The sequence below is a fragment of the Coptis chinensis genome, chromosome 2, assembly GCF_015680905.1.
Source record: "Coptis chinensis isolate HL-2020 chromosome 2, ASM1568090v1, whole genome shotgun sequence".
NCBI lineage: Eukaryota > Viridiplantae > Streptophyta > Magnoliopsida > Ranunculales > Ranunculaceae > Coptis > Coptis chinensis.
This window is the reverse complement of record NC_141457.1, coordinates 72,118,649-72,130,223: the sequence shown is the minus strand read 5'-3', so window position 1 is coordinate 72,130,223 and position 11,575 is coordinate 72,118,649. Positions and strand designations below refer to the sequence as shown.

Genomic DNA, 11,575 nt, shown 5'->3' with positions numbered 1-11,575 from the left:
ATTCAAATTCAGAATGATTTGCAAGAAAAGAAAAGAGTACAATAATGTATACATAAAACAATAAGTTTCAAGCATGCTAATTCCTAGGAAGATATCCACAGATAAACCACTCACTAAATTCTGCTTATTTTGCTTTCTTCATACAATGCCCCACAGTGATGTACAAACAAGTGTGTTTATGTCCCCGAGTAAAGGAGTATCAAATGTCAACCGCAGTCGTAATGCCAAGGCTTAGTTTGCAATGAACTAAGCTTTGGCATTACATTATGCTTTAAAAGTAAAACCATTCTTTACTGAGTTGGACTTGCAATTGGTTGAATGAACTATACTCTTCAGAAGGCAATTTGTTGATTTGGGTGCAACTGCCTATGGTATGACTCATCCTCAGATGCAGGCCCAACCACCTCTGAAAACGTATGCAGCACCATTGCCTTATGGAGCTGAAAGAAATGGAGATAATAGCATTGCTCTTGCAAGCAGTGTCACTGGCTCCACTGTGCAGGAAAGGGCTCACACTCAAAGCTGAAAGTATAATGTCTTTAACCAACATTTTCTGGGGTTAGAACTATTCCATAGACTGTTTTAGGAAATCGTTTTGTGGTCATAGAGTGATGGGCATGGTGCTGACCATAGACTAAGCAAGATTAGCACCAACTTTTTTATGGGATGCATGTATTTTAAAAGGATCATAACAGGGCATTGTTAGTAGTTGAAAAAATAGTCATGTTTCTTCTTTTATTGGGTCCATGTAATAGCAGAACAATCTATGTTGGCAATGGAAATATGGTAGACCTAAACCTTGCATCTAGGACGAAACTACAATACTGAGTGGTATGCTTCTCAGATGATTCAATTCAGTGAAATGACCACCTTTGTTTTTTATCGTGCTCAGATATTTTTTATTTCTAGAAATTTTGTGTTTTGTTTATTTTCAAAGTGGCAATTTGTAGCCATTCTGGAGATGTTGTTTGATCTGTCTATCACATATTTGTTCTCTATCCATTGCTGCGGAAGGATACTTATCTTATAAGGATTTCAAATCAACATGTCTTGCACTTGGATTGTTGCAAAATGACGTACGACGAATGGAACGATGCAATCGTTGAAGCAAGTCAATGGGCTAGTCGTGCTTCCTTGAGGCAGTTATTTGCGACACTATTAGTTTTTGGTGAGGTGAGTAAACCTTTGATTCTATGGAACAAACATTGGGAGTTGTTTACAGACGACATACTGGACAAAGAAAGAACTCGAGCAAATGACGGTGATCTGATTTTAACACCTGAAGAGCTTAGAAACCATGCGCTGACTGAGATTGACAGATTACTGAAACAAGTAAACCGTCAACTGAAGGATTTTAAGATACCGTTCAAAGATATGAGGTCATAACCTAGAGACCCAGATAGACTCATCACGGAAGAACAAGAATATGGTCACAATGAAATGCACCAACAATTTCATGAAATGCAAAATTGCCTGAATCATGACCAGAGGACTATATATGATGAAATTATAAATGCAGTCAATACAAACTCAAGTGGGGTTTTATTTGTCTATGGAGGAGGAGGGACTAGCAAGACATTCCTCTACAATACCATACTGACCCAACTGAGGGAAAATAGTCATTGCAATTGCTTCTTCGGGAATAGCAACTCTACTTTTTCCAGGTGGAAAGATAGCGCATTCAAGATTTAAAATCCTAATAGAAATTGATGAGTACTCAACCTGCAATATAAGTCAAAACACCATGCTGTCCAGACTTATTCAAAGAGCTTATCTTATAGTCTGGGACGAAGCTCCTATGACCCACAGGCATGATTTTGAAGTAGTAGACAGGACGCTAAAAGATCTAATGGGCAAAGAAAATGAAAACAAGATCTTTGAAGGTAAAATTATTCTGCTAGGGGGAGATTTTAGGCAGATTTTACCTGTCATTCCAAGAGGTACAAGGGAATTAATAATTGCTTCATCGATAAACAAATCACATATTTGGCAGCATTGCAAAGTCTTCAAGCTAACTAGAAACATGTGCTTAGAGAATCTGGATTCTTCATTGGTGTCAGATTTCAGCAAGTGGGTATTAGACCTCGGAGAAGGAAATTTACCTACCACTTCCATATTCAAAGGTAAAGAAAAAAATTGGATCCAAATTCCTAATGATCTTCTTATTCCCCCTAACGATGACAGCATAAGTGATATCGTATCAAGTATTTACAAAGATTTACCATCAAAATACATGGATGACAACTACTCCAGAGAGAGATGCATTTTGTCACCTACAAATGAGTCTGTAGATGATATCAACTCCCACATCCTGTCTTCTTTCAAGGGACAAATGCGTGAGTACTTCAGCGCCGATTCAATAAGTTCCATATCTGAAAATATTGAAGAATAGTATGCAGTATACCCAGTTGAATTTCCTAACACAATTAAAGGATATGGTCTTCCAAACCACAAGCTGGAGTTGAAACTTGGCATGCCAATCATGCTCATTAGAAACATAAACCAAAGCCTTGGTCTTTGTAATGGAACGAGACTTATTGTTATCAAACTAGCTCTAAAGGAAATTAGAGCAAAAATTATAACAGGGAGCAACATTGGCAGGGAAACTGATATACCAAGGATAGAGACAACTTATAAGTGCACAAACTGGCCTTTCAGTTTTAAGAGAATACAGTTTCCAATAAAGATTTGTTTCGCAATGACAATAAATAAAAGTCAAGGACAGATATTGAAGCATGTGGGGGTATACTTGCCTAAGACAGTTTTCAGTCATGGACAACTATACGTTGCAGTATCATGAACAACTACACGATCAATACTGAAATTCCTAATCAAGAAAAATGGTGACAAACCAGAAGGATACACTCAGAGCATTGTCTACAAAGAAGCATTCAACAATTTACAATGAGGTAAAAAAAATATTAGTTCAATCTCAAATTTTCATTTTTTAACTTCATATCGAGCGAATCACTTATTAACTAATTAATTTTTTATTCTATTACAGTGTAGAGGACCAGCAGCTACTATGGAGACATTATTCACATTCGCCATTTTTTTTAATTTTTTTTTTGTTCTTTATTGGAATATACACACCCATTTTCTATATATGCCAAGTGTTTGAAATCACTACAATTTACTACTTCATTAGACATACCTTTGTTTTCATTTTATATTTTTTTTTATTTAATTATATTAACTTTGAAAAGATAATCTCTTACTTATCTGTTCTTGGTCGATCTAACATTATATAATGTTGCAGCATTTAGACATGACAACTCATTACAATTTGATAAAGCAAGCCACCAAGTCAGTTAGGAATTTGAAGCTCATAGTAAGAATTAATAGAAGCTGGGACCACTATCTGGTTGGAAATGAGACATTGTTAAGTAAGGATATGATCCTCATCGACGAAAAAGTAAGTACCACACTTATTCAACATCTCTTTTATCACTTTAAGATTTATATCCATTATTTTTTTCATTCATACTGGGTGACCAAATCAACGCGTCTATACCTATGGAGATCTATCCACAATTTAAGGAAAAAGTTCAAGATGGTTCAGTGGTACATTTGGAAAAATTCACTGTTAAAAACGTTAGGTCTTACTGTCCCGTGAACAATAAAAACAAGATAACATTTGAGAAGTATACAACCATGAGGAATATTTCAGATGAAACATCAATTCCATAACAACTATTCAGCTTTGTCGATTTCAAGAAATTAGCCCCACGAGATAAGCAAGACGAATTTCTTACTGGTAATTCTAACATTTTTTTTCAAAGTACATTAGTTCGTTTATTGGTAAAATTTTCATAGGTTTACCACTAAAGTTTACCTTAATAAGATGTCCTTGGATTCTACAACAACATCGGTGAATTGCAAAAAAATATTCACACAAGAATGGGACAATCAGATAAAAAATCAATCTACATTGATAATGAGAGGTATGTTTTTTCTTATTAATGATACTCTACTATTTAATAAACCAACTAATCACCAATGGTATATTTTGAACTCTATTTCCTTATTTGTTGTTAGAATGGAATGCTTGGAAATTACTTCCTGGGGAGATCGGATTAAACAAATACCATAAGTCCTAACAAAAAATGGCCCAAGAGATATTATAACTGTGACTTCAACAACAGTCAAATTGTTCTCAGGTACATCTATCTAAATATATATATTCAATAAATTTGAGTGATATGTGCTAATGTACAAAGTTATTGGGCTTCAGGTAAATATGTACTCCAAGCAACACCGGCGACAAAGGTGTATATAAACCTGGAAACAGATGATGCTCATACTTTAAAAAATAGGTAACAATTACTTATTCCACAAGCAAAAATCATGTACATACTTTAAAGTTTATGTCATATCTCTCATGTAAAATGTAGTTCAAACAATCCACGAGCAGAGTTGCCAATTTCAAGAAAAATGTCATCTACTTATGCAACAGAGGCAATTCGAGTGAAAAATTTAGAAGAAATTGATACATTGCTAATGAGTACTTCATCAGTGGTAACTTCCTGTCTTTATCCAAGTTCATGTGTAATTCTTCTTTTCAATTATTGTTTTACTATACGTTTAACAAAATTTGAAATTATCAATGTATAGGGGAAAATGTACAAATTTAAAGCAAAAATATCAGATATTGACAAGAAATACAACTGGCATTACAATTGTTGTGAAAACGACCAGTGTAGAAGAAAAGTAGAACTAAAATATCCAGAATGGTGGTGTGATTATTGTTCCATTTCAATGAAAGAACCAATAATAAGGTATTGTAACAAATATTATTAAAAAAAATTACAAATATTATCATAAAGACTAAAGTAATTACATTCTATGCAGGTACAAAGTCCAATTTGAAATAGAAGATTCAACATGCAAAAAGTTGATAACAACGTTTGATGATGAGACCGAATATTTGTTGCAACATCCTTTAGATGAACTGTTGAAAATTGAGAAACAGGTATTAATTAGCTTTAACTATTTAAAATTACATTTATTTACAAAAAAAAAACTCACACGATGATATTAAAATATTCTATGCAGGAAAACGGCTTCGACTTGGCTTTTGAAATATTAGAAGAACCAATTGGCAAGGAATATGAATTTGAAGTCAGAATAACAAAGTACAACTATGAAAATGGAAAAGATAGCTCATTAACCGTCTCAAAATTAGACAAAATTGAAAAGGTAAGTACAAATTTTACTGTTGGTTATAATGCATTATTAAAATTTTATTGTTGCAGTTTATTACCTAAGCAAGCTGTGGAACTTTTGAAACTTTTGAAACTTTTGAAACTGTCCCACCAGCTATTCGAGCAGTATTTTGTGAAGTCGAAGCAACTCAACGAAATGCTTGGAGTTCACTATTCAATAAAGGTAAAGTTGTTGCCTTTAATCTTTTGAAGTAGCATAGCCAGGAGATTATTAATGGTGTCACCATTATCCCAAAGGAAATCATTTCAAATGGAGTTAGTATGTGGGAAGATTATCTAGTGAGATTTTTCCTGGAAAATCGAATGTTTTTCCCGTATGTGAAACAGTACTTGACAAAGAAATGGAGAATAAAAAGGGATTTTGATATGATTGCAGATTCATACCTTTATTATTTCAAGTTCACAAATGTGGAGGATAAACTATTTGTCATGGAGGCAGGTCTTGTTTACATGGCTGGAAACTGTTTTATAGTTATGCCATGGTCTCAGAAAGTGGAGAGAAGGCGGAAAACAATCAAAGGGATTCCGATATGGGTCAACCACTTTGATGTTCCAAAAGAATTATGGTCGGAGGAGGGACTAGGTGTGGTGGCTAGTAGATTGGGAAAGCCTCTGCTCATGGATGAGGCTACTGCATCAAGAAGAAGGATTGCGTTCGCTAGAGTATGTGTGGAAATAGAGATTTCCTCAGAGTTACCACAGGAGTTTGAGATAGAAATGGACAAAGGAGATGTTAGAACTATCAAGGTGGAATAATCATGGGTTCCAAGAAGTGCGATAGCTATAAGGCATTTGGGCATCTCACTGACAAGTGCTACAGAGTACCAAGGAATACACAGACAAATACAAATATAGTTACTAATCAGAGGAATGTCTGGGTTCCGAGGAGAAGGGTATTGGTAGTAGACAGAGTACCAGACACAGACGCTGGAACTAACGAAACCAGAGATAAGACAGTAGAGAATATTGAGGGTGAGAATACTGAAATGCATACTGAGGGTGAGAATACTAAAATGAGAACTGAATTGGAAAGCCCAATTCAAACGAGTCAAGGGCAGGAGGAGAATACGGTTACAATGAATATTTGTTCTAAGGCTGAAGAGGTAGAAAGGGATGGTACTCTAGTGGTTCAAGAACATCAATCTCTTGAGCCAGAAGGGAACCAGGTTGAAGTGGTCGAAAATATTGTAGTAACTACTTTACCACGCACTTGTGCCTTTTGTAGAAGTTGTGGATCATGTAACTCTGTCAACAGAACCAGTTTTGATGTTAGAGTTTGAGGAGGTGCATTTTGGGTTTGATAGCCTACCAGAGGAAATAAGGGAAGGGGACTTATCTGATAATGTTGTGTCTGTGGAGGAGACTCCATATTTTAGCGACAGAACAGAAGGGGTACTGGCTATTATGGACACCCCTAGACAACAAAAGGAGACTCATACTGCACAGGAATCAGCAAACAAGGGAGAAAAGGAACAGCTGAGCAACGACAAATAGAGACAAAAACATAACTCAGACAATAGTTAAAAGAACAAGTGTGGTAAAAGGAGTATGGGTAGGCCCAAGGGCTACAAAAACAAAAAATATTAATCGATGATAGCTCCAATAAGTGTGTGGAATGTGAGAGGCACTAATGACGTTCACAAAGCTACAGAGATTAATAAGGTCCGAGTAGCAAAGAAGATTAGTATTTTTGGGTTGTTGGAAACAATGGTTAAAGAGAAGAAGAGTGATTCCATTAGAAATATTTGTTGTCCTCAATGGAATAGTGTTGATAACTATGCTAATAGTCCTGCTAGCAGAATATGGGTATGTTGGGAGCTGCGAGTGGTGTATGTTCAAAAATTGAAGGAGTCAGATCAGTATATTCACTGCAAGGTGAAGTTCATGCCGAGTAATGAAGTATTTTGTTTGACAGTGGTGTATGCAAGCAATAGTTTCAAAGAGAGATTGGTTTTGTGGGCTAATCTTATCAGAATAAGTAAAGTAGTCCAAGGTCCATGGTGTGTGGCAGGGGATTTCAACAATATTTTAGCATCAAATGAGAGAGCAGGAGGAGACCCTATGCATCCCAGAGAAGCACATGATTTTAGTCGTTGCTTGCATAATGCAGGGTTGTCTGATATAAACTCCATTGGTTTCTTTTTTACTTGGTGGAATAAATCTATAGGCATAGGAAGCATTATGTCAAGGATTGATAGATGTTTAGTGAACAAAGCATGGTACACTGCCTACCCATATACCTTTGCTGAGTTCCTACCATATGGCATCTCTGACCATTATCTAATGCTCTTAAGTTAGAGTGATTATAAGAGGAAAGCCCCTCCATTCAGGTTCTGTAACTTCTGTGCCTTACAGGGAGAGTTTAAATGCTTTTTGGAAGAAGTGTGGAAAGCACCCATTTATAACAACCCCATGTATGTATTGATTGAGAAACTAAAGATACTGAAGCAGAAGGTAAAACCATGGGCCAGAGCAAATTTTTCCCACCTTCATGAAAGAGTAGAAGCTGCTAAGCAAGAACTACATGATGCGCAAATTTTACTTCAGAGTAACCCAGGGAATACAATATTGGGGGAAAGAGAAAGGTTTTGTATGGATAGATACATCACTTTAGCGAGAACCGAAGCTATGGACATGGAACAGAAAAGCAAAGGCATGTGGACGAAGGATGGGGATAAATGTACGAAATACTTTTTTAGCTGTATAAAAGAAAAGTCTTCAAGAAGAGGTATATGGGCTCTGGTAAATGAACATGGACTCACGGTCAAAGGGCAGAATGAAGTAGTGAAGACAATAGTAGAGTAACATACTCAACTTCTAGGTACAAATGCAATGCCAGTGAGTGATGCAGAGTTCTTTCTAAACCTAAAGATAAGGAATGGCATCTCGGATTCTATGGCACAAAATTTAGAGGCAGAGATCACCGATGAAGAGGTCAAAGTAGCACTCTTTGACATGGATGATAATAAAGTCCCTGGGCCTGATGGATTCAACCCTTTTTTTTTCAAGGTCTGCTGGGAAACAGTGGGGAAAGACTTCACTAGAGCAGTAATGAATTTTTTCAGCAGTTACAAGCTTCCAAGGGCAGTAAATTCAACTTTTCTTTGCCTCATTCCAAAAATTGATAATCCTACTAAGGTGGATGATTTCAGACCTATAGCATTGTGCAACATCATTTATAAGTGTATTACAAAGGTCATCACCAAAAGGCTCAAGATATGCATCAATGATTTAGTACATCTAAATCAATCTGCATTCATACCAGATAGATACATTCAAGACAATATACTCTTATCACATGAGTTATTGAGAGGGTATGAAAGAAAGCATGGAACTCCTACGTGTTTAGTGAAGCTTGACATCTAGAAAGCATATGATATGGTAAGCTGGGAGACTATAGAGTTCATGATGGAGAGATTTGGTTTTCCGAAGAAACTCATGAAGTGGATAAAAGTGTGTATAAGCTCTCCTTCTTTCTCAGTCTTAGTAAATGGGGCTCCTGAAGGCTTTTTCTAGGGAAAAAGAGGTTTAAGGCAAGGGGACCCCATATCTCCGTACCTGTTTGTGCTTGTCAAGGAAATACTTGAAAGTATTGTGAAAGAAAAGATAGAAGCAAAGTAGATCAAGTACCACTCCAAATGTAAGAAAACCAATCTGTCCCATCTTGCATTTGTAGACGTCTTGTTTTTTTGTAGAGGAGAAGAGGAGTCTATCAGAAGCCTCAAAGAATGTATAGAGTTGTTTGGGCAGGTAACTGAACTACAGATTAATAAACACAAGACTACTCTGATGACAGGCTCTATTAGTATTTATGAGGCTCAAGTGCTGGCAACAATCTTGGAAGTTGAATTAGTTAGTCCTCCGGTCAAATATTTGGGATTGCCTCTCTTTGCAGGCAGACTTGGGATCAAAGAGTGTCAACCGTTGGTAGATAGAGTAACAACCAAGCTCAAGGATTGGAAAGCTAGGATGTTATCACATGCAGGAAGACTTCAACTTATTTTATCCATTCTCACTGCTATGTGATATGTCTGTAGCACAGCGGTCGGGTTTCTTATTTCGTTCGCATTTCAATAAAATTGCAAAAGTTTATTTATAAACAAAAACTAATTCGATCATGTGAATTTGTAAAAGTGGATTTAGGTGAGAAAATGATTAAAATAAACTAAAATAGACTTTGATTTCGGAGATAGAAAATCCGTTTGAGCGAATCCTATCTTCGTTAAAAGAGTTAGTCTCGATTTTTTATCCCTAACAACAACTCTTTATCTCTAAACGAGTGTTATTAGCACGTGGAATCGATTTAGAACACTATTTCTAGGAGAACTTACTCAGTTCCTAATCGTTATAATTATCGAAACACCCTCCCTAACAGAGATAATCCTCACTCAAGCAGAGTTTCTGCTCTGAGATCATATAACTAAGGTGTTATTCTAATTAATAGAAAATAAAACTGAAAATAAAATGGAAATTAAATTCTTCATTACACTAGAACAGCAGTAAACTACTCTACTCCTACTGATGGAATGCTAACCATTCCATCAGTAAAACTAAAACTAGAACCTTCTATTTATAGTTTTTTTGTTGGTCGAGATTTAATCCATCTAATCTAAATCTAACGGTTACAAATAAAATATAATATCCCAATATTATCTAGAATAGTAATGGGCTTGGACTAAATAGTAATAGGCTTTGGCTTTATCTTCATATTCCATACTGTACGACCATTTTTTGGAAGGTAGATACCATTACGTAGAGTTTTCTGCGCTGATCATTTTAGCTGGTCGAATGATTGAATCAGAGTTAGGAGACGAAAGATATAGCCGTTTGAAGTTTTCTCCTGACTTTCGGGCTGATTTAGGTCAGTTTGACCAAAATCACTTCTTTACCTGGCTTAGGGACTCAAGTTTGGATTCTTCAACTTGTTTCATGGTTCTCTAAGTCCATGAGCTTTGCTGGCAGTTTGGAGTTTTAAATGAGCTGATACTGAAAATTTCAAGTCCAAGCTTTATTTGGCTGTATTTCATGAAAATACAATTAATTTACATTTATTAAACACATAATTGACCCAAATTTAATGTCTCTACGGGGTTTAAAACACATTTTTTGGTACTTATCAACCACCCCCAAATAGCACTTTATTTGTCCTCAAGCACAGAAGGGACACTAAAATAGATAAGTGGATAAAAATGTGTAGTCCTAAGCTAATTCTCGTTTCGCATAGTGCGATTACATTAACCGTATGCAACAAGGCCTTAAACCACTAGGAATTCCCTAGTGAATGAGTTATAGCCTCATGAGAGTTTTCCAGAGAAGATACCCACAAACTTCATTTATACTATAACGACTCAGTAACAAGGGCTTGTTCCCTTAGTTGATCTCAGATATCTATACATCTCATTAGCGGGGAACAAAGATTAATTCCTTTGAAACCTACGTTAATAAATATACAATAATCAAAACATCTACATATGAATATACATGCAGTGAACATTACAATGCAATGTACAAGTAGGGCCGTTTCTGGATCCTGAGGAGAGCGTCCTTAAGTAGGTTCTCATAGGTATGTGTCAAAACACAAATTCTCTCATAACTTTTGCCACTTAGGTTTTGCTTACTCCAATGTGCAGTGGGCACACGTTTTCTCACATTCTCAATGACGTCCAAGGAAGTCGAGGTCGATCAATCACGTTTACCACTTACTATCATACTAACATATCCTAATTGAGCTAGATAACTTTTATTAGGTATTACAGGGCTTAGGAAATGGTTTAGAAAGAATGGAATGGATAACAAAACAATGAGTTAGAGAAAATATGGTCTTCAAATATATAATTACTGGAGAAAACCTAGTGTTATTCTGTTTCAAAACTGTTCCATACTTTGCCCTTTTTGGCTTTCTACTCCATTTGATTTTATTTTTGGATTTTATAACTTTGATTTTTTTTCTTTCATGGAATTTACTTTTTCTTGGTTTTGACACAGCTAACTGGATTCATTAATCGGCGCCAACTAATATAACGAATTTTCGTATTTGTATAGGTCTTTCTCTTCTCTTTTATGTTCTTCATCATATTTCTCAAACTCATCAGATATGGATATGGGTAAAGAAATAATGGTTGAAAGATGAAATGGCTAATATAAAGGCTCAACGGGGAAAACTAGGGGAAATACTTTTTTTTTTTTGTATATTTTTTGTTTGGCTATATCGTTCTAAAGAATGCCTAAATTCTCGCCTAGAATATGGTATAGTGATCAAGCAAGTGGGCATGTGATTTCTTTCTACTTGTAATTGCTTCATCCTTGGGTCATTACTCAGATACACTTATATTGAAGCTTTTTGGCTAGAT

At 35.8% G+C, this 11,575-nt stretch overlaps 1 protein-coding gene and 2 long non-coding RNA genes across 3 annotated transcripts; all 3 read left to right on the top strand.

Annotated features, from left to right (window-relative positions):
- The first annotated feature begins 3,310 nt into the window (after positions 1–3,310).
- LOC147517622 (uncharacterized) lies at positions 3,311–4,162 on the top strand. The gene is made up of 3 exons (XR_015213915.1): positions 3,311–3,415; positions 3,845–3,944; positions 4,039–4,162. It is a non-coding gene; the product is annotated as an uncharacterized LOC147517622 (long non-coding RNA).
- Positions 4,163–4,230: 68 nt separating this feature from the next.
- LOC147517621 (uncharacterized) lies at positions 4,231–4,937 on the top strand. The gene is made up of 3 exons (XR_015213914.1): positions 4,231–4,316; positions 4,395–4,518; positions 4,852–4,937. It is a non-coding gene; the product is annotated as an uncharacterized LOC147517621 (long non-coding RNA).
- Positions 4,938–6,815: 1,878 nt separating this feature from the next.
- LOC147517620 (uncharacterized) lies at positions 6,816–7,523 on the top strand. The gene has a single exon (XM_086593649.1). The coding sequence runs from the start codon at positions 6,816–6,818 to the stop codon at positions 7,521–7,523; it is 708 nt and encodes a 235-aa protein (XP_086449775.1).
- Positions 7,524–11,575: the final 4,052 nt, after the last annotated feature.

Excerpts from the sequence above, each read along its gene's own strand:
- LOC147517620 (XM_086593649.1), top strand. The coding sequence starts at position 6,816 with ATGATAGCTCCAATAAGTGTGTGGAATGTGAGAGGCACTAATGACGTT.